Source organism: Paralichthys olivaceus, chromosome 14 (genome assembly GCF_024713975.1).
Source record: "Paralichthys olivaceus isolate ysfri-2021 chromosome 14, ASM2471397v2, whole genome shotgun sequence".
NCBI classification, from domain to species: Eukaryota; Metazoa; Chordata; class Actinopteri; order Pleuronectiformes; family Paralichthyidae; genus Paralichthys; species Paralichthys olivaceus.
The window spans coordinates 18993524-19020521 of NC_091106.1; the positions used below are offsets into that span (position 1 = coordinate 18993524).

The 26998-nt window shown below is 42.7% G+C and overlaps 2 protein-coding genes across 2 annotated transcripts in view; one reads left to right on the forward strand and one right to left on the reverse strand.

Annotated features, from left to right (window-relative positions):
- The first annotated feature begins 32 nt into the window (after positions 1–32).
- Positions 33–7818, forward strand: abcg8 (ATP-binding cassette, sub-family G (WHITE), member 8). Its single transcript, XM_020091466.2, has 13 exons — positions 33–413; positions 1228–1329; positions 1455–1602; positions 2164–2402; positions 2621–2753; positions 3233–3502; positions 3741–3900; positions 4811–4903; positions 4987–5186; positions 5546–5622; positions 6077–6344; positions 6477–6604; positions 6828–7818. Exons 1-13 carry the CDS (start codon positions 363–365, stop codon positions 6963–6965), a joined length of 2007 nt encoding a protein of 668 aa, XP_019947025.2. The 5' UTR covers positions 33–362; the 3' UTR covers positions 6966–7818.
- Positions 7819–9209: 1391 nt separating this feature from the next.
- lrpprc (leucine-rich pentatricopeptide repeat containing) overlaps positions 9210–26998 on the reverse strand; it is a 47589-nt gene continuing 29800 nt past the window's right edge. Inside the window, exons 26-38 of the mRNA XM_069538655.1 lie at positions 24523–24591; positions 24266–24356; positions 23447–23589; positions 21928–22051; positions 21370–21496; positions 18792–18880; positions 18478–18682; positions 16694–16821; positions 16483–16598; positions 13130–13204; positions 12890–12974; positions 11603–11745; positions 9210–9484 (exon numbers count right to left, since the gene is read on the reverse strand). Coding sequence (XP_069394756.1) covers positions 9422–9484; positions 11603–11745; positions 12890–12974; positions 13130–13204; positions 16483–16598; positions 16694–16821; positions 18478–18682; positions 18792–18880; positions 21370–21496; positions 21928–22051; positions 23447–23589; positions 24266–24356; positions 24523–24591 — 1458 coding nt within the window. The 3' untranslated portion in view covers positions 9210–9421. The remainder of the gene's footprint in view (positions 9485–11602; positions 11746–12889; positions 12975–13129; positions 13205–16482; positions 16599–16693; positions 16822–18477; positions 18683–18791; positions 18881–21369; positions 21497–21927; positions 22052–23446; positions 23590–24265; positions 24357–24522; positions 24592–26998) is intronic.

The following is a 26998-nucleotide window of genomic DNA, read 5'->3' on the forward strand; positions in this document are numbered from 1 at the left end:
TGCAGTTGTATAAAGAAGACAAAAACACATGCAGAGTTGACTGACTGGCTGTCAGTCTCACCTCGGTCCTCAAATGCGCACTGCGACCAGGAAAGCTATGGCTGACGGGACCGATCAGACGAGCGACTGACATGGCACGAATCTGGACACTTTAAGTGAAAAGGCTTTTGAGCTGAGACACAAGGAGATCTTCAGCTGGACTGAAGTCAAACTACCAAACAGGGAGAAGAAAGGGTGAAAGGAACGGAGGAAAAAAAAAGACCCTGCAGAACCCCTCAGAGGGAAAAAGAGAGGATCAAAGCAGAAAAGAAAAAAGGGCAACGTTGACCTCTTGACCCGACAAACCAGCAACTTGCATCATTATGGACACAGACATGGACGTGGGCCTCAACCACAGAAAAGGCTCCTCACAGGTCAGTTTATTACCTGGGGTTTCACAAACATCAGGATAAAAGCATGTTATTCTTTTTAATTGTCTGAAATGTATTAGTTTAAGGTTCTTCTGCTAATTTCCTGATAAACCTCGAATAAATCAAAGTTATGAGTTAACGTTGTTTCCTTCTAACCAGACCTGCCATCAAGCTCCTTTCTTTGTCTGCTGCAGAACCACTGAAGTCATCATTTGTGTGCCTTAATCTGATTATTAGTATCACAAGTTTGTGTGATGTCATATAACCGGTAATCATTATCCCACGTTTGATTTAGTGTAATGATAGAGTTAGTTTAAGATGTTAAGTTTGAAAGAAATAAACTATTTCCTTTAAAAATGACAAATACTAAAGTATATTATGTTTTATCTAGAAAATATTTAATGTATTTCAAAGTTTGAACAGATTTCAATATGAATACTTTAATTGTGTACTTAATGAGTCAATTTGACTTTAAAATTGATGCATATTTAAAACTTAACTCTAAAAACTTTGTTATAAAAATCAGATAAAGGGATAAAGTTCATATTTCAAGATATACTGATACTGCAGCGCTGCAAAGGTTGATTTTTTTGAGTGCCACACACAAGCAAGAAAACATTTGGAACATTTGGATAAAGTGAAAGTTACTAAACGTTAACCAGCTTCCGTCATTGGTATCTCTGTTAATGGATTAATGCCATCTGAGCTAAAATCTGTTGTTTTCTAGTGTCTGGTTGCACAAACTAAAGTTAAAAATCCATATCAGTGTGTCCTTGTCTGTTCTGAACACTTTGACCTGTTGTCTCCTCTCAAACAGCATCAAGACACAGAGTTATTCTCATCTGAAGAAGACAGCAGTCTCTACTTCACCTACAGCGGAGGGTGCAACGAGCTGGAGGTCAACAACCTGCACTGTGAGGTAACTGACGGCTCTGCCCTCATATGCAGTTTTCTTTATCCTCTAACTGTTTTAACATGTTTACATATGCACGTCTGTCTGTATCCTACACGCGTGTAGACTGTATGTGCTCATTGTGTTCACAGGTGGACACTGCGGCTCAGATCCCCTGGTATGAGAGGTTGTCAGAGTTCAAGCTGCCGTGGGAGGTGAAAGGAAACAAGCAGACGGCCATCAACAAACTCAGCCTCCGAGTCCGCAGCGGTCAGATGCTGGCGATCATCGGCAGCTCAGGTGACAAACACACAACACAACACACACAGCTTTAAAACATTACTGTTTCTAATCGAGCCAATACATGTAATGACCTGCTTGGATTCTATTTTTGGCCAACATCCTCATGTCAGCGTGAAGTCATGGACGATCAACACCTCGATTACATGTGGTCAAAGAAGGACCAACACATCTGAGTCCAGTGACAAGGACACTACATTATACATGACCACTACTACATGTCAACCAACTGTCATTTATAATCTAATCAAACGAATAAGAAACTAGGAAATGACTAAATGCACAGAGTGGGGTAATGAAGTGTGTTTCTTTCTGAATAGATACAGTGGCACATGTACCTAAAACTACCTAAAATAATAAATATTACTTGAATAACATATAGTAACAATATTAAAAACAAAGAAATATGCCATCGGATAAACTAACACATTTCAAATCTCGTGTTAGACAGAGAGAGGAGGTCTTATGGAGGCTAATGTTCACTAACTGACACAACATGGGTTATTTAAAAGAACATCATGTAGTGAGAACTGCTTTAAATGTGGAACTCTCTTCTCTCAGGTTGTGGTAAAACATCTCTGCTGGACATCATCACGTGTCGTGATGAGGGCAGCACGATAACATCCGGTCAGATTCTGATCAACGGGAAGCCCAGCACCCCGCAGCTGGTGAAGAAGAGCATCGCTCACGTGCGTCAAGACGACCGCCTTCTTCCTCACCTCACCGTCCGCGAGACTCTCGCCTTTGTCGCCAAACTGAGGCTCCCCACCCACTTCACACAGGCTCAGAGAGACCAGAGGGTAAAACTCCATACAGAAATTATTCACAAACACAGCCTGAGGGTGTTTTAACTGAGATCAATTCCCCCAAAAAAACTCTTGACAACCCACCTTGTAATCCAAATGCTCAATATAAACCATGCATATTATCTGAGTTTGGACCCGGTGTGATGTTTTTATCTATTTCTTTTTCCTCAGAATGTTATAAGATCAAAATCAAACCATGTTTCCTGTCACAGGTGGATGATGTCATCGCAGAACTGCGGCTGCGACAGTGTGCACACACCAGGGTGGGAAACGACTACGTGAGGGGGGTTTCTGGAGGAGAGAGGAGGAGAGTCAGCATAGCTGTCCAACTTCTCTGGAACCCAGGTGAGAGAAACAAAAAAGCTTTCATCCGTCTGGCTTTATGAGAAGTGAGACATCTAATGGAACTGGGTTTGTAGCTTAGTCACAGAAATCATCATATTTATCAGGCAGATCAAGGAGGAGCTGGTCAGTTGTTCTCAGCTCAGTTTCATACAAATCAACCTTTGACACTTATAGAAAAGGAAATTGATGGTATCATTAATGTTCGACGATAACAGTCGCTCATCCTTTTCCTGTGATACTTGTCTCTGTGATTATCATACCTTTCTGATTTTCAACAACCCTATTGTAGAATAGTTTTAAATTTACTAAACTTTACAAAGTTCACTGAAACATCTGCTGATTTCCATCATCTGTTCAAATCTCTGCCCTCTATTGTACCTGTTTGGATCATTTCTGCAACATCACAACTCCTGAATCCCCACTGATCACCAAGAGTGATCATTTCATGCATTGTTTCATTTGTCTTTTTTACATTCCAGGTATTTTGATCCTGGACGAGCCCACGTCCGGCCTGGACAGCTTCACAGCTCACAACCTGGTGATCACACTGTCCCGCCTGGCCCGTGGAAACCGCCTGGTCCTGCTGTCGGTCCACCAGCCTCGATCGGACATCTTCCAGCTCTTCGACCTCGTCGTCCTGCTGTCGTCGGGCTCGGCGGTTTATTGCGGCGCTGCTCGTGACATGGTGCCTTATTTTACTGCGCTGGGATACCCCTGCCCACGATACTGCAACCCCTCCGACTTCTATGGTCAGTGTGTTTATAAAGCTGTCAAAATTATTTTATATGAAAAAACGTACAACCTTTTAAAGCTGTTATTGCTCCCACACTCATTTACAACTTAGATAAAGCTGCTTTATAATGATTCCAATGTTTTCGCCACTGCAGCTTTCATCTGCAGCCTTTTCTTTCTAACACTTAAAACTAAAATCAGTGGTGTCAAATGTGACCCATGTTATTTTATCAAGTCTCATTTTGCTGTGTCCAGTTGATCTGATCAGTATCGATCGACGCAGTCCAGATCGAGAGGCCGAGTGTTTGGAGCGAGCCAGAACTCTGTCTGAGCACTTCATGGGAAAGGTCAGAGACACACACGACCACATGTGGAAACCTGCTGGGACCAACGCAGCGCCGACACACACTGAAAGGTAGTTTCTGTTGCTCCTCCTGTTTGCTTCACTACACATTTGAACAATTTGAAAAAATACAGGACCTGAAAATTAATCAGCTAATATTTTATTTAGTGGTTACATTATTTCAGTGTTTTACAAAACATGATATATTTGGACAATTAGTTGGTCAAAAGTGGCTGAATATAGCTCTGGGAAATTGTAATGTAATAATTATAATCAATTCAATTTCATTTGTATTCACAAATCACAACAGACATTATCTCAAGGCCCTTTTCATAATTAGATGGAGAGCTCACAACATTACAGAGAAACTCTGCAGTTCCCACGACGAGAAAACGCTGGTGAATGATTTTAATATTAAATATAAATTGAGCAATATTGAAGCAAAGCTCAACTCTCACATTCTTTCTCCACCTTTCTCTTGTTGCCATTCGTCTTATCTCACTATGTCTCATCTGTTTTTCTTTCTTAACTTGCTTTTCTCTCAGCGTTGTGGTGTCACTTCATCACCAGAAACCTGATCCCAATTTTATGTTTATGCACGTCGAAACATGATGTAATGAAAATAAAACAATTACTGATCGTCAGATCATTTGATTAAGGTTCCAACTGGCTCCCCTGAAAGTTAATTCTTTAAATTTCACAACCAAAAAGTTGTAATGATTATTAAATACACTGAACAACAGTCACAGAATGCAGGCATGGACCAAAGCACTCCTGAAATAGAGTCACCAGGCCAGAGCATCCCATGGGTTGTGTAATTCAAGAGTTACATTTATGAATTTTAATAACATTATAAAAAAAATGTAAAGTGATCTTCCTCTCTGCTCCTTCATGCAGAAAGAATAACTTTTGTTTACGAATAAAATCTGAACTCTTAAACCAAACTCATCCGTTGCTTTCTTCTTTCCTGCATCTCTTGCAGCCCTCAGAGGACAGAGGGAGAGGAAGTCATCACAATTTACCAGCAAAGAAACAGACTGCCAGGCAGACTTCACCAATTTACTACCCTTATCAGGTAACCACACACACACAGACACACACACAGACACACACACAGACACACAAAACTGAAAACTGATCTCTTTTCTTCTCCCCCAGGCGTCACATGTACAACGATTTCAGAGACCTGGTCACCTTACTGGTCCACGGCCTCGAGGCTCTGCTCATGTCACTGCTGATCGGTTGTCTGTACTACGGGGCAGGAGGAGAGCGTCTGTCCATTAAGGACACAGTGGCCCTCCTCTACATGATCGGAGCTCTCACCCCATTTGCTGTGGTGCTGGACGTCATAGCTAAATGTGAGTCATTAAAGCCATGAGTGAGAAAGACAGTCTTTGTTTTGTTCTTTATCAGGTTACATCTGGGTTTTTATTTAATTATGAGACTATTATAAACTCACAGATTACACTGGTGATGTTGGTTTACTGTGCTCTAATGGACTAGTGACAGTTTGTACCAGGTTTTGGAAAATATAAATTCTCCATCATCCAAGTTTACATAGTAATTACATCCATATAAAAATCTTGACCATAATAATTCAATTTGTGCATCAAATTTAGAGACTTTTAGTTTTGGGCCTGTAAACCAGAAGGTATTATGTACCTACAGAACGAACAGTGAACTGAGCATCATCAGACTCATGTAACGTTGCCTGCAGGTCACACGGAGAGAGCCATGCTCTACCACGAGCTGGAGGACGGCATGTACTCTGTCACATCCTACTTCTTCGCCAAGGTAAACCACAGTGACACAACTGCATCTCCAGTAGGGGTCAGTCTTGCTCCACACAGGAGTCACACTACAGTCATGAACATCACTGTAATATGTGTCAGTATACAAATACACACAAAAACATATTTACATACTTACAAAATGTAGTCTTTGTGGCTGAATGCCTGAATTCTTTTGAACACGTGTGTGTCCTCTGAAGTCTAATGGTCAAACTGGTCCTCACAAAGACAGAACTCAGCTCTGTTCAAGGTTTCTACCTGTTAAAAGCGAGTTTGTCCTTTTGACCGTAACCATGTGCTGCTCATGGAGACATGTTGGGTCTCAGTAAAAATATAGAGTACAGTCTATATGTGTCCTAGAAGACAATAGTACTCAGTACCCCGAGTATCCAAGTCCACCAGCCAGGATCAACCCTTCTCTGTGTCCCTGTCCGTCCTGTATATCTGAATGTCTTCAGGTCCTGGGGGAGTTACCAGAGCACTGTGTGTTCACCTTGGTCTACGGTGTTCCCATCTATTGGCTGGCAGGGCTCAACGAGGCTCCGGACCGGTTCCTGCTCAACTTCCTGCTAGTGTGGCTGATGGTTTACTGCAGCCGAGCCATGGCTCTGTTCGTAGCCGCCTCGCTGCCCACCCTGCAGACCTCCGCCTTCATGGGCAACTCCTTGTTCACCGTCTTCTATTTGACTGGAGGGTTCGTCATCAACCTCGAGAACATGTGGCTTGGTGAGAAGACATTTTAATCGTCCTTACTTAATCATACTCAGGAGAATTAAGCCTCGTGTATGTGTGAGGACAGAGAACAGCTTGAGAAAAGATTGACGATGTTTGCACCTGTGCTTGTGTCTGACTCCTCAGTGGCGTCCTGGCTCTCTCACGCCTCCTTCATGCGATGGGGCTTCGAGGGCATGCTGCAGGTGCAGTTCAGAGGAAACAAGTACCCCGTCGGAATCGGGAACATCACTATCAACGTTGACGGCATACATGTGGGTGTATGATGATGTAGTTACAAAAATAAACCGAACCCTTGTGTTTCCTACAGAGTCAAGGCACACTGGTTAGAATAGTCCTGGTTTTACAGTTTAGTTTTGTTGGAATAAATAGTTGATTCACCAAGAGAAGTATTTTGAAAAGATTTGAATATGATTTATTTACAGGGTGTTTTTCTAAACTTCTAAACTCATCTCTAACCCCCTGTTTGTCTCCCAGGTGGTGGAGTCCATGAACATGAACCAGTACCCTCTGTACATGTGCTACCTGATCCTGCTGGTCGTCTGTCTCGTCTTCATGGGACTCTACTACATGTCCCTAAAGTTCATCAAGCAGAAGTCGAGTCAGGACTGGTGAACACATCCGGACGAGTTTCAGCAAATAGACCAAACATGAAATGAAATCACACACAACGTAAGGGGGGGGGGGGGGGTTGACAGTAGGAAGCTATTTGTTTTTTTGCAGTACTGAAAGGAAGTAATTTCTTGTTCGACTGGTTCGACGCTGAGTTTTCCTACATTTCACTGTGAAACTGTGTTTAATTTAGAAGATGACGCTAAAAAAAAAAGTAAAATGTGTCTTTTTAGAAATGTTTTATTTTCACAATAATTTCGCATAAGAAAATTCTGCACTGTGATATAGTAGAAAAACACAAAATATCCTCATCGACACCTCAGCAGAATGTAAAGTGTATAAATATTTGACTGATCAAAAACAATCTCCACATACATCAGGTGTTTACATTTTGAATATGTGAATAATTAAGAACAAATATTTTTACTCACTTTGTCAAGAAAAATGTGTTGCAGTACCGCTGTCTGCTGCTGGGTGGCAGCAGAGCACTGCAGCAACACCAGAGCTGAGGTTGATTTTCCTGTGTCTTGGTGAATGATTGGAGTCGGTGCCACTTTGGCTGATTTCCATCTGCAGCTTTTGCTTGTTCCAGTTTCAATCTTCTTTTTTCTACAGCTTTATCTTTTTTCGTATATGTAAGGTTATTAAGCTTAACGATGTCTACGCCAGTATAGAGAGCACAGGAAAGAAGACTAGAGGAGATTTAGTAAGTCACACTTAGGAATAAAAGAGCTTGTGCTTGTTGTGTCCTCATAGATTGAAGATTATGTAAACCCTGTTTTTGCACTGGTGCAAAAGCCTGATAAATATTTCACCGACATGGTTCGAGTCCAAATTAGTGAAGAATTAAATCAAATTGCTGCACTTGTGTGTTTATTTTTGTCCTTGTGCACTTTGTCATCCTTTGACCAAATGGTTCAAATACACAGTGAGGTCTCCGGTGGCTGCTTCATAACAATTAATAATGGATCTGATGCTGGTGTTGGAGAGCAGACGAGTTGAGGCAGAGGAGGGATGAAGGTGCAGGTGAAGGGTCAGGGGGCCGAAGAGGTTGTGTTAAGAGTTAGACATGAAAAATCTAAACTGAAGCCAGTGATCTTTAACATCTGTCCTGTACGATAACGTTTTACTGTTTAACAAACGTGTGCAGATGTTTTCAGAACAAAGAGTTTGAATCGGATCCAAAGTGGAAGATGAGGATGTTTTTTAATTTATATCACCAAAGAGATGTATTCACCAGCGTCCATCGGCAGGATTACGCCAAAGTACTGAAATGATTGCACAGAGGTTGAGGTGCAGATTATCAGACTTTTTATTTCTGTAATAATTGTTGGACAGATACCGGTATGTCAGTTTGGCCTTAGCCTTGGTGGAGCTATGTGTTCTTTAATTCTCGTCACACAATGAAGAAGGTCGTTCCGCTTACTTTCTTTAGAACTGGAGCATATTTCCACTTGATGACTTTTTCAAAGACAACATAAGCTGCCGTTCTGCAAACCACCTCCGAGCAGGTTTTGAGTGTGTATTTGTGCACAGAGCAACTCAAGTGTACGAAAAAAAGAAAGCATGCACATGAAAGAAAGTTGATTTTGACTCAATGCACAGGGGACAAGTGAAGGTGTTCAGATCCTTTACTTGTGTAAAAGTACCATAGTGCATTTGAAACATTAGCCTCATATTTTATTGTGTCCATATCGTTTGAAATACAGATGAAATAGAGAGCACATATCTTCACCACGGCCCAACAGATATCAGTCCCCTAAATCTGGATTTCTTTCATCTAGAGCTGTGAATTAATCTCTGGGAAAATTGTGAAAATGTCAAAGTTAAAGAGGAAAAAAAAGAATCCTGGATCCAAACCTTTGTCTGTATCCACACCAAAGTTTAAAGGCTTCTTTCTTGACCCATGTCCCATCCTTCCACCAGCTTTGATGGAAATCTGTCCAGTAGTTTTTGAGTAATCCGCCTGAGAAACAGCCTGACAGGGACAGAAGCTGTGAACAGTATTTCTCTGTAGTAGAAGTACAAAGTGCCATAGAAAGGAACTTTAAAAAGAGAACTTGAGTGAAGTGGTAATGTTTTCACCCGTCTGTTTAATTGTGAGCAAGATGACACAAAAGCAAATGGACAGATTTCCATGAAACTTGGTGAAAGGAGGCGTTAAATTTCGTTGTGGATCCAGGAAATGATTTTACATTTTCTTTAACAATGGGAGATGGCAATGGAAATAAAGAGCCAGACACAGAGTCTGGATTCCTAACTTCATTTATTAGCATAAATACTTCTGTACAATCTCAACATCATCTTCAACATCAATTTCACAGCGGACAGTCAAACACCCAACAGTTTGAACACATTCAATTTAAACAACTTATATTAAAAAAAAAGAAAAAAGGACAGAGACAAAGGAAGAAAACGGTGGGATGAGGACTGACGGAAGAGGAGAAGAGGACGACTCCTCACTCGTCTGCTGCCTTGGTGACTTGGTCTTTCAGCTTGTCTGCGTAAAACTTAAAGGACTCCTGGAAAAAGAAAGAAAGAGACTTAGCGTCAAACATCCTTCAAACAAACAGCGTAAGTGCTCACCTGCCTCATGGTGAGCCTTAAAAGTGTGTGTGTGTGTGTGTGTGTGTGTGTGTGTGTGTGTGTGTGTGTGTGTGTGTGTGTGTGTGCATCTCCTGGGTCGGTCTACATAGTCTCCACTCTCGTACCAGGTTGTCTCGTTTCATCTTTAAATCCCCATTAATACACAAATAAGGGATTTGTAGCCGACTCCCCGAACACACACTTTTGCTCTCTGCCTCTGTTCAGGGTTAATTAATCTGTGTTTTGATCCAGACTAAGTGTTGTGGTAGGTGTTTTCTGGAAGAAGGGGGGGGGGGGTGCTGCTGCACAGATTACACCGGCTCCTGACAATATACATTTATTAATGTAGATAAATATTCTGGGTTCACTAGAGCAGAGGAAGGAGCGAGAGGCCTTGACAGAGGATCAGTTCATCAAAATGACCTGAACGTTGTCTCCCTAGATTTGCTTTTGTGTCACGAGACTTTCTACATCAGAAATAGTCCCAATAAAAAACAGTTCCCATTGTGTTTCCGACTAAAGACGACATTTGGTTTCATTCAAAAACATTTTCAAGCTTCTATAATGAATCTCTTATTTCTCTTTGAGAGGTTTCTTCATTTTTCAAATTAAATTCAGGAAACTGTCGTAACAACCATAACAATTGTTTTAAAGCAACACTACGTAGCTTTTACTGAGCAACAGCGCCCTCTACATCCACACGTGGTGATTGATTCTGTCGAACTCCATGTCCGAGCGATTACATGGTTTTCATGTTAAGAAAAAACAAAGTCTATCAATCTCTGCCTGTGTCGTCTGAATCACAACAGAGAGGTGGACATTACCCATGATCCCCTGCTTCCTGAACCAGAGGAGCTGCTGCTGTAACAAATCTACCAAACTGAATTCTTCATATTTTAAAAGTTTCCTGCTGAATATTGGAGATAAATGCTGGTATTTAATAACCTAATTAATTATTTTTGACTGATCTACACTTCAGCTTTATTCTTAAAGTTACTGGACGTGATTGTGGCTGTTTCAGCTGCGACTCTCACAGGAGATGTGAGAGGCGAATAAAAGAGGAAACTTTCTCCCTGATCCAAGTCACTGAACCATCAAACTAATGTTGACGCTGCTTTCTTAAAGTTAAAAAAGTTGCATAGTGTTGCTCTAAATGTCTTGATGAATGTCCTCTGTCCCCATGAGGAAGAAGTGTATTCATGACCTGTAACGAGGGGGAACGAGGGCGAGCGTTTCTAGCGGAGATGTGTTTGCAAAAACTTCAGAAACACCAGAACTCTTCACCTTTCCCTCTCCTTGCTACTCCTCTGCCTCTCCTCTGCTTATAAAACCCAGCAATCACTTAACTATCCTGACATTCAGTGAATAATGCAGCAGCTCCTCTACCTTCATCCGTCTTTCTCCTTCTATCTTTGCACTGCAGGTGAGTGATGGGAAGGTAAGAGGGGCCTCAGTCTACACCTGCCTCCAGGGGACGGCACATCAAAGTGCTGGGGCTGAGAGGGCTCTGTGTGTGTGTGTGTGTGTGTGTGTGTGTGTGTGTGTGTGTGTGTGTGTGTGTGTGTGTGTGTGTGTGTCCTCCACCAAAAATAGAGCTACATCATCTTACAAAATGTGCAATGTGCTGAAATGCTCAAAAACACTTGGAGCCAGAAAAAGAGAGCGGTTATTGCACTGACACCATCTCGCTTACACAATATATGTACTCTGTGACCGTGGGGCACAATTTTCTGACACACACACAAAGCAACAAACACGGGAGGCTGGCTGCAGGCCTCGTGTGTGCTGAACTATCCTGAGCGGCCCGGCAAACTGCTCCTTCACATTACTACCACTCACACAAACACACACACACACACACGGACCACAGCATGAACACAATGGCACGTATCAGGACACCGGCTGTATGAGTGCCAGCAGTGGTTAGGAGCTGTGGACTGTGTGTGGTTGTATTTGTACACAGATCTGTTCATAATCTGCTGTTGGTATCTGCATGGTCGGAGCTGTGTGTAGACGTGTGTGTGTGTGTGTGTGTGTGTGTGTGTGAGACTCACAGGGGGCTCGGTGAAGGGCACAGTCTCTTCTGCATTGCGGTAAAGCACAGCCAGCCGTTTGAGTGACAGCTCATCTATGACCATCCCCTCCTTCTGCATCTGCTCATGCAGAGCTTTGGCCGACGCCAAGTCCTTATCCACGACTGCCAGATGAGAGGTGAAGAGAGGGAAAAATAAAATGAGACAAAAGATTCAAAAGATTTTTTCTAAATGTCTTCATCCTAAATAAAGATGGGTGTGGAAGAAACAAAAAAAAAAAGACTGTCAGACTTTTAGTGGGAAAATAATGTGATGTAGACTTCACATAACTTTATCAGGGAAATATGTGACTTCTAAAATCCTGCTGGTTGTATTTGTTTAACAAGCAGCTGGTGGGGGACAGTAGTTGTGTAAATATGTGGATTAATTTTCTCCACAGTTAAGAAATGAAGAAACAGAGGTGGGAAATAACCAGAACACAGAGAACACATCAGGAGAGCAACATAATATTTCACACACACTTAAAAGGTAAATTATTACAAAATAATAAAACTGAGATCAGTTTCTAGATTCTCTCCCTCCTGTCTGAATGGATGTGGCTGGTGTAGTCGTCTGAAAACTTGAAACAGTTTGAATCTGTGTGTGGTTGCGTGTATCAAAGTGAAAAGTAAGGTCACTAAAAAGAAAAGTTACAGAGACAAGAGAAAAGAAAGAGAAAAAAAGAAAAAAGAACAGAGCCGGGGCAGAGAACAGAGGAGAGCGGAGCATCGCTAATTGCCTCCCCTATGGCCGCCTTGACCGACCACCGGGCTAATGCTAATTAAATAGTCATGTCTGCTCATCTCTGGTGTGACACGGTGCAAAAAAGGGGAGACGGGCGGGTGAGAGGGTGAAGTGAGGAGGGGGGGATGAAGGTAAAAGCAAGGAGAGGAGGACAAAATAGAAAGGACAGAAAGAGACCAGAGTAAAAGAAAAAGTGCAGAGGGCAAGAAGTGATGGAGGAGAGGGGGAAAAAATGTGGGAGGACAAAACACTGAGTGGTGGATTGTGTTGCGATTAGCACGGTAGGCTAGCCAGGCCAGCTAACTCATTAAAGGACATGTGTTCTTGTAACTGCTCGATGTCTGTACGTGCACGCACACACACACAGACCTGGTGCATTGTTAATGCATGTGCTGATGTTGACTTAGCCACAGGCCAGTGAGTCGCCCACTGCCACGAGACACACGTAGAAATGATGTAGGTGTAAGTGTGTGTGTGTGTGTGTAAGTGTGTGTGTGTGTGTGTGTGTGTGTGTGTGTGTCTTACAGTGACATTTCATCAGGTACGGGTAGAACACCTCCTTCTCTGTGAAGTCTGGGATCAGACTTATCAGAGCCTTGATCTTTCCCGACTGTCGACACAAACATCATCATATGAGAATAATATCTGGTTGATCATTTTAAAGTTCTATCGTTTATATTTATTTTCTATCATTATTATTCATAGGACCTAAATACAAAAGAATTATTGAATATTTTTGATTTCGAAGAGAAGTGTGGTTTTTACCTGTCCAGGAAACTGAGCCTTTCGAGACATGTAGGACACCAGCATATTCTTCTGTTGAGCCACGCCGTTGCAGCGCTACGGGGAGACAAGAGGGACAAACGGAGTTAAGGAGACTCTAACCTGCACCCGACACATGCACACAGCGAGGAAACACACATCCAACACACGTTCATAAAAACACTAACACACCTTCACTCAGGTTAAAGGTTAATTACGGCTCTAATTGCTTCTTGATGGATTTAGATGTAGAGCATCATTATCATCACTTAGTCTCGCTGAAGACACATCCAGTGCTCAATGGAGATACAAGTTCAGCCTCGGTCCACGTTGCTTAATGAATCATTTTTCAGATCAGCAGGTTCATAATGAACCAAAACAAAAATAACTTGAATGTATTGTTAAGATCTTTTAGTGTTTTGCTCACTTGTCCATAATGTTTTTACTGACCACACAGACCTCATCATTTCAACTGCAGCTGTGTGTGAACCCCCAAGAGAGAACATCTCTGTACGATTTACACTGATAAGATATAGACCTGTTCTGTATTGGCTGCAATACTGAAAAAAAAAAAAAAGAATGTGAGCAATTTTAAATATCATTTTAATAATACACTTTACATTGAAATATGAGATTTAAGATTATTGAATACATAAAAGTTTAAAGACGATCTGACAGATTTCTTTGCTGAACCTTCGCTCTGTGCATGACTGCTTCACCGTGAAAACATGCAAACATACATACACACGTGTTTAAAGTGTGTGTGTACGAGATGCATTAACACTGCTGTGCTTTGAGTAAGTGTGTGTTCTCCTGGCTGAGCAGCAATGAGATCCCATTACTAGCCAGTCGTAAACTAACGTGTTTCACTGCTGCTCCTACCGAGTTAAAAGTGAGTGGCCTGTGAGGCTCTTAACAGGAGCGCACGCACACACACACACACACACACAGAGCAAGTCACTAAGTGGCAGAATGGCTTTAGCACAATCAAGCAATTAACCAACACTATGCCACTTCACTCAACTTTGCCCCGCTCTCTCTTGCTCTCCTCTTCTTCTCCCTCGCTCGCTACACCAACCACTTCTAAAGGCGACGCCACAACCAGCCAGGTCTTCTGTCTCCACACACACACACACACACACACACACACACACACACACACACACACACACACACACACACACACACACACACACACACACACACACACACACACACACACACACACACACACACACACACCCTAAAAGCTTTGGGTACCCAGGGAATGCCTTCTTCCTTTTTCAATGACCCCCCCCTCCCAAATCACACATGCACGAACTGCAGTTGTAAACGAGTCTGGAAAGCGCCTGCTGCCTCGCTGCTTCCCTTCCATCACTGTTTCACTTCTTAATGACTGACTTCATCCTTCTCGTTCTCCGCCTGCTCCCCACCGACCTCACCTCCATCTCTCCCGATAGCCTTGTCACCATTATTGTCTGCTCGCCTACTTAAAAGCTTTTCAGAGTTTGGCCTTGGCTTCACTTATGACGGGATGGAGAAGACGGGCTACTTCCCTCTAGTGACCCTGGAGGAGCAACTTCGGGGGGGGGAGTTGGAAATGAAAAACAGGCTGGGTTGAGGGACAAAAAGGAGCACACCAGTTAAACCTGGGTCACATCAGTGGAGTCTAAACTCACTAACGTAAAACAAAAGTTGGGAAACAAGTTTTAGAACGGTCTTTTTATATCTTATAGAGAGAAGAGATGCATATCAAGCCAGAATCATATTATAGCTTTAAAGAGGATCCATAGTTTGTGTTGAAATAGTGATGAAGATGAGAGTAGTGAGTAATGTATCTGTTCATTAACATGCATGTCAGTCAGACATCCCTGTTTAATGATTGAGAGGGATAATCACGCAAGATGTCAGGGGGAGACGAGGAGCAGACACGTCGGCGTCTCTCCATCTCAGTTCATCCACGGTGGTTTACATTCATCTATGTCAGTTTCCCAAATAAAAATACACATCCACTGAATTTAAATGTGGTTTATTTCTATAGTTCCAATAATTTATACCAAAATTTAATTAAAAAATGAATTTACTTTCCTTTGGTTGCATTTTCACTGTAGTAACTGCCTGGATTCGTTTGCGTTACGTCTTTTATCTGCTTGTTCAGAAGGTTCCTGATTTGTTTTATTTTTTTGCAGCAATTTTTGCCATTTATGAGATTTCAATTTAGAATCCAAAAACCGTGAACGTAGATCAGAGTGAACTGGAAGCAGCCTGAAATGTGTGAACGAGCGGAAAAACACAGATTCCAGTAGTTTGTGTTTAAATAGTGATGAAGTGCAGAAAGTGAAGGCGGTGAGTAATGTATAGAGTCTGTGTTCATTAAAGTGCTCTCCAGTCAAACATGCAACTGAGTGACTGAGAGGGATAATCACTCAGCAAGCGAGCGGGAAATAATCCCTGTTAGAGAGGAGGACGAACAGAAGAGAAGGAGAGTGAAGTCTTCTGTCTTTTCTTAGAATTTCTTCACCTCTTTCTTCCACCTGTCTCTCAGCCATCGAGCCTCTACAGAGTCATGTCCCCAGGCTCAATGCAGAGTCATTGAGCTGTAATGTATGAACTGTGTTAAATAAGTGAAGTAGCAGGCGCCAGTTTTCAGACCGACAGACTCAGTGGTGGTGTGTGGGCAGGCGTTTCCTGACATAAAAAAGTGAAGCTGGATAAATAAGTCAACAATTGTGGCGTCTGGGACGTCTCTCTGTCGTCGCCAGGGTCTAACGACTGGAAGGACGGAGGCGTGATGGACTAAATTTACTGCCAGGTCCCTCGTTGATCTTTTTTTTTTTTTGCAGATTTTAATTACTTTTGATAGAATAATTTAAAATCCAGCCAAGTGCTGGAGACTCAAATGGAGACAAAAAAGCTCCACATGATTTAAAATTTATTTAAAGTGGTTGCAAAAAAAAAAAAAAAAAACCTACAGAGGTTTCCTCATGGTGTGCAGAATCTGTCGTAGCTGCATTTTTCTCTGACAGATTTATTTGGCAGAGACTGAGTTTATTTTTTGTGCCTTTCCCGTGAGTTTTTCAGTGAATCACGATGTAGTTCATCAGTCACAGGTCTTGAAAACAATGATACCGGCTGAAACGGGAGAAGCATGTACAGTATATGTCACACCCAGGTTTGTTGCATCCAGTCTTAATGGGTTAAATAGATGAGAAAGAGAAGCAAGAAATGATTTTACACCCGCTCGCACTGTAGCTGAAACGGTCCAAACAGAAAAGATACAAAATGGAAGCATTTGCGACACAGAATTAAACCTTTGGATGATTAAAACTTTTGGTGTGTCACACACACATACTCACAGCCAGCATGAACTTGGCGTCCTCCAGTTTGTTCATATCCAGCAGCTGGAGGAAGAGGTCTACAGCTGGTCTGTAGCAGGCAAAGTGATTGGCTAGCCGCTCCGCCATGGCACTCACTACAATACAACATGGACGCTCGGTCAACAGGGATTTGTTTCTAGTAGTCTCATATATTGTTCATTTGGTGTGTTTTTGTGTGTGAGTCTCTTACACTTGTCTAAGGCTTTGTCGTTGTCATCTTCCATGACCTTTCTGAAGACAAAGGACATACCGGGTTTGGCGCTGTCCGGACTAGTGTAGGCGGAGTCGAGCATTTCAATTGCTGAGTCCACATCGTCACTGAAGAGGGAAACAAATGTTCTGTTTATTATAGATTAAAAAAAACACTGAAAAACCCGCAGACATTTATTCTTAAAAAATTTACAATCACAAATCGTTCGTTCATGTGGTGACGGATTGATCGGAAAATTGAAACTGGGAAAATTCACGTGAACTCCATCTCAACTCCGACAGTAGGCAAGAATGTTGTTACACGAGCAGTTGAGCTGCTGACGTCATCACATAAATCACACCTGATCATTTTTCTTACTTACATGACACGTTTTTTCCGCATTCTGACTTGAAAGCACAAGAGCACACAGAAGTCGGAACTGCGATTTCACAACTCGGGGGCGGGGACAGTTACACATGAGATATGTTGAAAATTAAAGGATGATGAAAAACTGCTCTCAAACACTGTTGTAATTTCTTTAATATTTCTGTCCTGTGCCAGCCCCTCGGAGGGCAGACGCACTAATTCTTCCACTGAGTCTCACTCGCACTGTGTAATATTTTTCTGCTGAGGTGGCCACAAGCAAACAAAGCCTGCAAACCGAGGCACTACAAATCTAAAACAACTCATTCTGGCAACACAACCTCGCTACTAACACTTTACGCTCCCTCCCCACCATCACCAGTCGTAATGAATATTTAACTTGCAGGGTTTGTGTGCGTCTCTGTGTATGTATATGTGTGTGAGCGTCCAGAGGTGGGGGAACATATCCACGCTGATTGTTGCGACTGGGACCGTCTGAATAATTCAGCGGGGGGCCCCTCTAAATGTGGCGCTCCGCTTTCCGGGCCTGCCTGCTTTTCCGCCCCGGCTCTTAACAAGTCAGCTTGACTCAGATACAGTGGGGACGCACGTGTCAGAGCCGCTCAGAGCGCAGCTCCCGCAGGTCAGGGTTCAAGCTGACAGGCCCGCACTGCGATGGCCAATCGGGCGTAAGACCGTCCTGCTATTCTTCACTTCCTGCTGTCCCTCCGAGCTGGCACGGGGAGGATGCCGCTCGAGCTGGGGGGACGCGCCGTTCAATGCTGCTAATGCGGAGAGCAGCGCAATGAAAGTTTGATGCACAATGTGTTTAAGGTTTTGTTCTGTTGTTGACGACGGGTGATTTCATGACATTAAAAGGAATCCATGAATAAACCTATGACGCCTGTGTTTCCTATTTGTACTTGACGCCCACTCGCCCTGTGAGCTTTTACTGTAACAGTGTGTCAACCTGGGTTTTGTCATCTCTGCCGCTGGTGCTGCATTAAACACTTTATCTCGGTGAGCTGAACGTTAATAATAACTAATACATGCTGAAGTGCTCCACTGGAAGCTTTTAGAATAAAACTTTATACTGAAACTTCACAGTACAACAGTACAAATAACTCATCACTGCAAACTGTGTCATAAATTGAAGTTAGAATGATTTGCTCATGCAGCCTCGATCATAATCAGTGATTTGTTTCTCTGTCAGGTGTCTGTCTTTTCTATTTTTGAAGATGCATATTCCTGAGTCTCTGCTCTCTTGTGTAGAATGTTTTACACAATTACAGTAACTTCCACATTATTGATGTTGTTAAAATTAACCTGTAATCCACAAGCCTGCAGCCACCACACTCTGACATCTTATCATACAACTCAAAAACAGAACAGTTCACATGTATGCTCAGCAGCAGTCTTACTTCTTGATGTGTGCCAGAGCCTTGTTGCTGAGAAAAATCATGCTGGACAGGTTGAGGTTTGTGCCGAGACCTTTCATCAGGGACTCTACTTCCTCGATGCCTGCCACGTCGCCATTGGCGCCCAGGGCCTGAACCAGTCTGGTGATGGCAAGCTGGGAGGGCACGTGACCCACCTGCAGCATAGACTTCAATTTCTCAAGAGCATCTGAGGAGGAGAAGAGCAAGAAGTGAGTCTGTGTGAATCAAAATGATTAAACATGATTAAACATGTGTTATCTATACAGAAACGTAGTGTGTGGGTGAGAGTCTCTTACCACTGGTCTGGCCTTTCTTGCTGTGAGTGACAATGGACAAGCTGATGGCGATGTTACTCAGCTGGAAGCCTGGCAGACGAGACGTAGCACTGAGGGACACAGAGAAAAAACATTTTCCAGGTTTGTTAACTCCTTTCAACAATATACGACTTATTTGTGTCAAACTCTTAAAAAGAAGTCAATTTTTCTTCGATCTTTTCAAGCTCTTATGAGGTATACCAACGACCAGAATTCTTTATTTCAATGAGGTATTATCACATGTCACGTAATCTTATATGGGCTGTGTCTTTTCTATGCATCTATTTATATTTTAATGTGTTTGTATATATAAGATTACCCAGACACGATAGAAGATGTGATCCACCTCTGAGTGACCGGTGGAGTTTCACGCAGCTATTAGAGATCCATTATTTCCAACTTTAAAGCCGGTACTATAATCTGAGTTAATATCTTTGTGTCTTAATCTTAAACTTCTGTGCTCGTCCATTACGAGGCAAACATCAGGCGTTTAGAAAAGCATTAGACCCCACAGAGGCCGAGTGGATAAAACACAAGAGCTGACAGACAGAAGACAATGAGAACCAATGTGACTGACAGCAAGCCTGAGCCTCTTACAGCGCCCGCTGTCACTCTGAAAATAATACACACATCAAACAGTTGAGTGATGTCATCTTATGTGATGGTGTGCCTCCCTGCTGAGCTCCGTCACATGCGTGTATGTATATATGTGTGGTATCATGAGGAAGGGTGAGGCCTTCAGGGGCTGCTCCCGCTCCTCGTCACTCCTCTCCTCTCGATTTTCTCCTGCACCGCGCCGTCTGCTCGTCTATTTGCTGTCCCTTTGAGCCTCCTCCTTTTCATTTCTTTGCCACTAAAACCTCAATCAAGCTCGACTCTGGTCTTTCTCTCTTTTTTTTATTTATTATTATAGCCCTGCAACCAGATTAATCCCTCCGCTCAATTGAGCATCAGGCCGTGCAATCCTTATCACCACGACGACACCGGGCCAAGCAGCATCCGGCAGCCACTGTGACAGGGTCACGGCAGAGATTGGAATGGTAACAGGGTCGCCGACAGATTGCCGTGACGCCGGTTGGTGGGGGTGTGGGGTCAGAATTATTCTTATCGGGTGGGAGGAAATCTCTAGAGGCCGTCTCTCACTCACCTTTTCTATCACACACACACACACACACACACACACACACACACACACACACACACACACACACACACACAGTCAATGCCACTCTCTCCCACTTTTTCCTTCTAGGGGTATCGTGCTTTAGCCAAGGAATCCATCATCCACCTCTTCCTCTCTCTCTCTCTCTCATCATCATCACTCTCTCCCAATCCCTTAATCTCACCATAAGCACCCCCGCTGCTCAATTCTGTACAGATTACCCCAAAACAAACACGCATTGAGAATTAATGCCTATAGCGTCTTCATTAACCTCGTACATGATTAAATCTAGCCCTCGTCCCCTCACACACTCCTTCGTTCCTCTTTAGCTCTTTTTATCTTCTTTCTTTCTTTCCCATTTCCAGCTCCCCCCCCCCCCCCCCCCCCGACTTTCCTCTCAGCTCATTTCACTTTTCATTTGGAGAGCAGATAAAACTAGGCTTTTATCCAGGCAGGGATGCCATAAACCAATTCAAACAGAGACTGGAGATGGGTTATCACTCGTGTTGCCACATGCTTGTTGAAACACGGCTCTTAAAATTGATTTGATTATTTCTCATAACATGAGAGTGAACCATGTCCAGAGATGAAAACAGGGAAGTCGTTGATATTGTAATTGATGTTTTCAGGTTTTTCTTTCTCAACAAATTAGTAATTCTTATTTATTTATCATGTCCTGATATTATTTTTGACTCTGTGCATGGGTTTCTTCAACAGAGAGAAAGTGATATAAATAAAGGAACAAAGGGAGATAAAGGAAAAGGAAGAGATTACCTAAAAAGACAAAGAGAACAGAGCCGATCAGCGGCCGACTTAAGCCACATCTCTAATACCTCTGTCTGTCCATCCATTTGTCTCCAAGTCCTGATATGTCCCCATAACACAACAACACATGATACATTACTAATTGAAAGAAGATTGATGTTTTTGAGCAAAGTCAGCCGCTTCCCAGAAATCCAAAATTAATCTGTACATCTAAGCATGTGTGCATGTGTGTGTGTCCTGGGGCTTAGTGAGAACCACTGTTCATATCCAGCAGGGCTGAGTGTGTTAGCACACAATCACTTTATAATCCTCATGTCGAGTGAGGAGACGTAATTTTTTTTAGCCTGAGGTGACCTGGTGCCTCAGACTGAGGGGACGGGGGAACCAGCAGAGCATTACCCACACTACATGTTGCATTTGTTTCTGAAGAACATTTCACAATCTGCTTTTATATCCACAATTCAGATTTGTGATGATCTGAACTAGATAAAGACACTAAAGAGAGATTGGTGACACTGCTGTGAGGAAGAAGTGACGTTTTTCTCAAAGTTCGGTGAAGCTCGACTCGTAATGTTTTCTTTTTCTATTTTGCAAGGATTTACATGTTGCAAAATGAGATGTTAAGGCACATACATGTCCCTGACCACCATGGCATCCTCCATAGACCCGTCAGCCAACAGTGCACGGATCAGGTGGTCGTAAGTAGAGGCGGTTAATGTCAAACCCTGTTGATCGGCTTTTTTTATCATCCAGAAGGCCTCTGCGGAAAGAGAGAAGGGGGGGAAGGGTTAAAAAAGACAGAATACGATGAAGAAAAGCAGAAAATCAAATAATCTTATTATTTTTGGGTGAACAGAGTTATCTGCCTTTACAAAACAACTATAGTGGTGAAACACTAATATCCTACAGTTTTAGTGTCCGACATTTTTTGTAACTTTCCAAAATCAACAATCCAACAAAAGTTGAGTAGAGGTCAGAGGGTTTGCAAACCAAACCAGTGAAATCCTGTAGAACCCCTTTATGGACAGATATCCTTTATATAGATTATGAACAGTATATCAGGTGATCCACTATTGCAGCTTCTGATTTAATTCACACACCTCAGATGGTTTGTTTTAAACCAGCTTCTGATGCTTTTAAATCAGCTCCATGTCGTGTGGGACATTGACACCGAGGCCTCCTGCTGCTTACCTTTGGCTTTGCCCTTCTTGCAGAGGGCCAACAGACGGGTATGGTATTCAGAAGCACTTGCGGCTGTGGTGGGGGGCAGTGCCGGCTCGTCCTGCTGTGCGGTCTCAGCTCCTTCGTGCCAGGCCTATAAATGACACATACAGAGAAGACAGTGATAAAACATTGTGCGATGTTTCAGTCAAAACACAGCTACATCTTGCATTCAAGCCTGTGTACACACAATGAGCTGGTGTGTGTGTGTGTGTGTGTGACAGTGCAATAATGCAGGGCAGGCAGGGCAGTGTCCCCTAATGCTCAGTCACCCGTGTACCGATGAGTGGAGGGGGGTTAAGCTGTATCGGCTGGGGGCAAATTAGGTCTGGCACCCCAGGGGCAAAAGGAAAGTGTATGTGTGTTAAGAGAGTCTGTGTGTCAGAGCGGGGGTGTCAACTCAAGAGCCCCTGGGGGTCACAAAGTTCATCGCTCCAGGCAACAGCAATCACTTCCTGTCTCATCACGCTTCGGGCCATTGCAGCACACTCGCATGCACAAACTAAAACTGAGGAAAAATGTAAAGAGGAAGAATCGAGCAACAGAACAAAGAAACAGATTGTTGCAACAGCTAAAAAAAAAACAACCTCTTCCATCTTTATTTGATCAATAATTCAAACTGTTCAGATTCTATCCACCTGACGTCAGGTACGACCCACATACACACACTGTATGTAACTAAGCATCCAGCTGCAGCCATATGGTGGCATTTAGCTGCTGGTTAAATTAGTCTGGCATTACAGATTTACAGACAGATCAGGCTGTAATTCCTTTCACCAGGCAGCCGCTCTGATTGACCACACTTCAGATCAGAGCTCCAATCCTGTTTCCTCTGTATGTAATGAACAGAGGCTTAGTGGAGCAGGGTGGGGGGGGGTGTGTATGAAGAGAGTAGCTGATAAGAGTTTCCAGAGGGGTTTTTTGGGGTGGGGGGTTAGTTCTTGTGATCAACGTCTGGGGGTCAATCTGAGGTAAATTTCTGGGATTTAATGAATGACTCTATCAAAGCTGTTGTATCTGTTCCGTTTATTTATCAAGGACACTTCCGATATCACCGTGGAGAACGGAGAAGAAAACTAAATAGTGAGAAATGTTCCCAGAGATCAATTATGAGATCTACAAATTACTTTTTGTGCAATGAAAGCTCAATAACTAAAATATATTTGATTTACGAGGATATGAAGACAAAAAAATTACAATTCCTAGTGTTCTTGTCGCTATAAACACTGAAATGCATCATTACCTCTCAGTTTTATTCAAGATCTAACGACATAAATGTATGCACAGGTTCCACTGCAATGTGTGTTTAACCATCAGTGCTGCATGGCTGCATGTTATCTTTGACCTCAGGCACTTCCAGAGGCCTCCAGAGTTCTTGGGAATCTCCTGGTCGTCACTTTCAGTCACCTCCTGGCAATTATTCCTCTGAATAACAGATCTGTCAAATGAGCGTCAGTGTGATGTACATATTATAAAGCTGGGGTTTTACCTCAGGCATCTTAAAGGGCACCTCCTGGCCATTATTCTTCAAGATGTCCGCAATCATGCGCAGCGTCGTCTCCCGGGGAATGACGTTCTCCTCCTGCATTTTCGTCCACATGGCCTCGGCCTTCTGCCAGTTGTTTGTCACCTCTGAAAACAAAGCAGTGAAAGTGAGAAAAAGGTGATTTCTGATTTAATTTCTTATGAAAGTCATGACACTTGTGGTTGTATAGTCAGTGGTGGTCGTAGCTCAAACTGCACAAGTCCTCCATGTTGAGAAAGGTCAATCAAAGCAGTAATCTGATCATCTGACTGACCCTCAACTATGCTGTTATTTAGGTAACACATCAACTAGTGGGGTGTGTGTGTGTGTGTGTGTGTGTGTGTGTGTGTGTGTGTGTGTGTGTGTGTGTGTGTGTGTGTGTGTGTGTGTGTGTGTGTAATGGGCTGACAATCAGCTTCAACACTCCAATCACTACTGTTATCTGTTTTGCTCTCTACTGCAGCAATCACACCATGTCTTCTGCACAAATACACACAATCTTGTACTTGTATCTTAGTGAGGACACTCATAGGCATTCACTAGCCTCTTACAATAACTAAAATACTAAACGTAACCCTAAGACTATGTCTTGAGCCTCAAACAGTCCATCCAAAGATAATCAGAAAGTGAGGACCAGCCAAAACTTTTTCATTTCATACATTTTAGGCTCAAAACACAAACATACACAGACACACTCACCATGGACGGGGGAGATCAAGACAGCACATGGAGGTTACAGGTGGAAAACACATCCACACACAAGATAAATAGAAAGAAACTTACTACAGAGGCGGAGGACGTAACTGTACATCTCGTCTCTGTCACACTCAAACAGCTTGGCTGTCATGTCTACCAGCTGCTCCAAGGTCTCCATCTATACACACAAACACAACAACGTAGATTAAGTTCAAATTCATGTTCTTTCACTTTTCTTTTCATTTGCTTCTTTGTGACTTGGTGTATATGTTTGTGTGTGTGTGTGTGTGTGTGTGTGTGTGTGTGTGTGTGTGTGTGTGTGTGTTTGTCTGTGTCTGTGTTACCTGGTTGACAAAAATGCATTTCTCTGCAAACCACTGCAGACGTCCAGGCCTTGCCCTCAGACCAGGGGTCTAGAAACATTTAAACAGATCAGGTTGTTAAATATTAAAGAAACTCTATAATGAGACCAAGCATAAGATGAAATAAAGGTTAAATATACACATAAAAAAAAGAATGATCTATAATGTAAATGCCTATTGATCCATACGACTCCATGCAACCTAAACAGCATTTTAAATATTGCTATTACTTGATGTGCACCAATTACAGCCCCAGGTCAATACAAATGCATATTTCACCAGTTTAAACAGCAGAGGAACAGGTCAGCACTCAGAATTGCAGTTTTATGTCGGTGCAGTGGTTTTATATATACATCACACTGATGCAGAGTCAGATTATATATAAGCCTAAATTGTTGTGAAGTTAATATTTGAGTGGCCTTATATATATATATATATAACACAACTGGAAAAAGGGCTTAACACAAAAGCGGGTAGAATCAGCAAATGCTTCACTTTTGCTTCTTCAAAACAGCTGTCTATACATAAATCCTTCATAAGCTATAATGCACAGGCCTTAGTTTCACCAAATCGATTCTTTAGTGGACACAGCATTAGAAGTTATGATCCATCATGGAAAACCCAATTTAGAGTGGGGAGAAAAAAGCCCCTGAATTCTGAGCTGATGAGTTCATGACGGATGAGAGAAAACACTTCTCTTAACTTGAGATGCATATTTTCAGGTTCAAATTTCAAAACAGAACAATAACACTTTAGGATTAAAATGCACAGACAGAACAGCTGCAAATCATCTTCCATTTTTTCAGAAACTTGTCGTTCTTTCAGGGCACCAATGATATGCAGATAAACCGAGTGTCTGAGCTGTCAAATAAGGGCTGACATAGATTGATCTGCAGGCTCATGTAGCTGAGGTTTACCCTGATATGTGAAGTGACTAGATGATTATTATCATGGAATAACCATGATCAGGATTTCATCTCTCCTCTTGGGCTTTGATACAATCTGAATAAGACTAGGACTGAGAAATCTCACCCGCCCTCTCCTGGTAATCTGGCCGAGGGGGGTAAAAAAAAAAAAAAAAAAGAGAGAGAGACAGAATGATCTGGAAGTTAATCTGAATGAGGATCAACGGCGCTCAATTCCCGCTGGCCTCTTTGATGGGAGCCCATCATACCGTGAGGGGGGGGGGGGGGCATCAAGAAACGATGGGCTTCATCCCTTCCACTGCCCGTCCCTCACGGCTGTCATCCTTTCCTCTCTCAATCCCCACTTCTCTCAATCCCTGCCTCCTCCTCCAAATCTCCCATGCTCCCGCTCTGTCTTTTCCCCTGCCTCCCCATCCCTCCATCCGGCCCAGGCGAAGGCATTATGTTCTTACCCAACCAGCCAAAGGGACAAATTAAAATGTGTTGCACTCACTCTCTCTCGGTCTGTCTAATCTTCTTAGAGACTAAGGCCCAGTACAAGTGCTCCATCTTTTTGCCTCCGAGTCCTTTCACTTGGTAAAGTCTTGCAGGCACAAAGCAGCCTTCGTACATCTACTTGCAAACACCGCCACATACATACATACATGTGTTAGGGATTTTAAATCCATCAGGACAAATCAACCTAATCTGGGCAGAAACCAATCAGAAGGCACATAATTTACACAAGGACGTGGATTAAAAGAATACAAAGAACGGCACAACACTTGTATGACCTTTGAATGCTAAAACTTTACAGGTACATGTACGTAAAAACATAAAATGGATAGAGGCGACCTTGTCTCACCTCCACTTAACAAACCCCTCTCCATCTCAATTCCTAATGTTCTAATTCTACTAATCACCTGGCCACTTACACACACACACACATACACATACACACCCCTCTCTCTGACACAAAAACACATAATGGCTCACCACTCTTTAGCAATACTACCTAACCTTGACCATCGCACACACGCAGCACAATAATAGGCCTGACCACCTGACAATCCTCTACCTAACCACGACCATTTAGCACAAAATTGGCCACCTTTCTCTATCATTACATTTAATTAGCTGTGATTAATCAGCTGCCAATTATACCAAACACAGCCTAAAGAGAGACACCACTCTGGACGGCCACTTGACGCTCTCACAGGGGGGAAAGAAGCGTTTGTGTATATGAGCGAGTGTGTTTGCATATCTGAGAGACGGATATGATTCTATTGTAGTTATATCATCTGAGCACTGTGTGTCCATCGTCACGCAAGTTTAATAAGAGACAGTTCACTTTTTTAAGTGAGTATCAACAGTTGTTGCTTTTTCCTTTTTAAACTTAAAAAGAGTTTCTCGTCTTTCTGGGTTCAAGGCTGCATTTACCATTAATCCACTTTACTTCCTACATTTCTATTTATCTACTTATCTAACTGTGGTGGCCCCGCATATTCTAATTTGTCCGGCCACAGTTTCGTATTGAGCCAAATTTTCTTAAC

Excerpts from the sequence above, each read along its gene's own strand:
- abcg8 (XM_020091466.2), top strand. The coding sequence starts at position 363 with ATGGACACAGACATGGACGTGGGCCTCAACCACAGAAAAGGCTCCTCA. Across the intron at positions 414-1,227 it reads ACAGAAAAGGCTCCTCACAG|CATCAAGACACAGAGTTATT; the intron begins GTCAGTTTATTA and ends CCTCTCAAACAG. Across the intron at positions 3,503-3,740 it reads CAACCCCTCCGACTTCTATG|TTGATCTGATCAGTATCGAT; the intron begins GTCAGTGTGTTT and ends TGCTGTGTCCAG.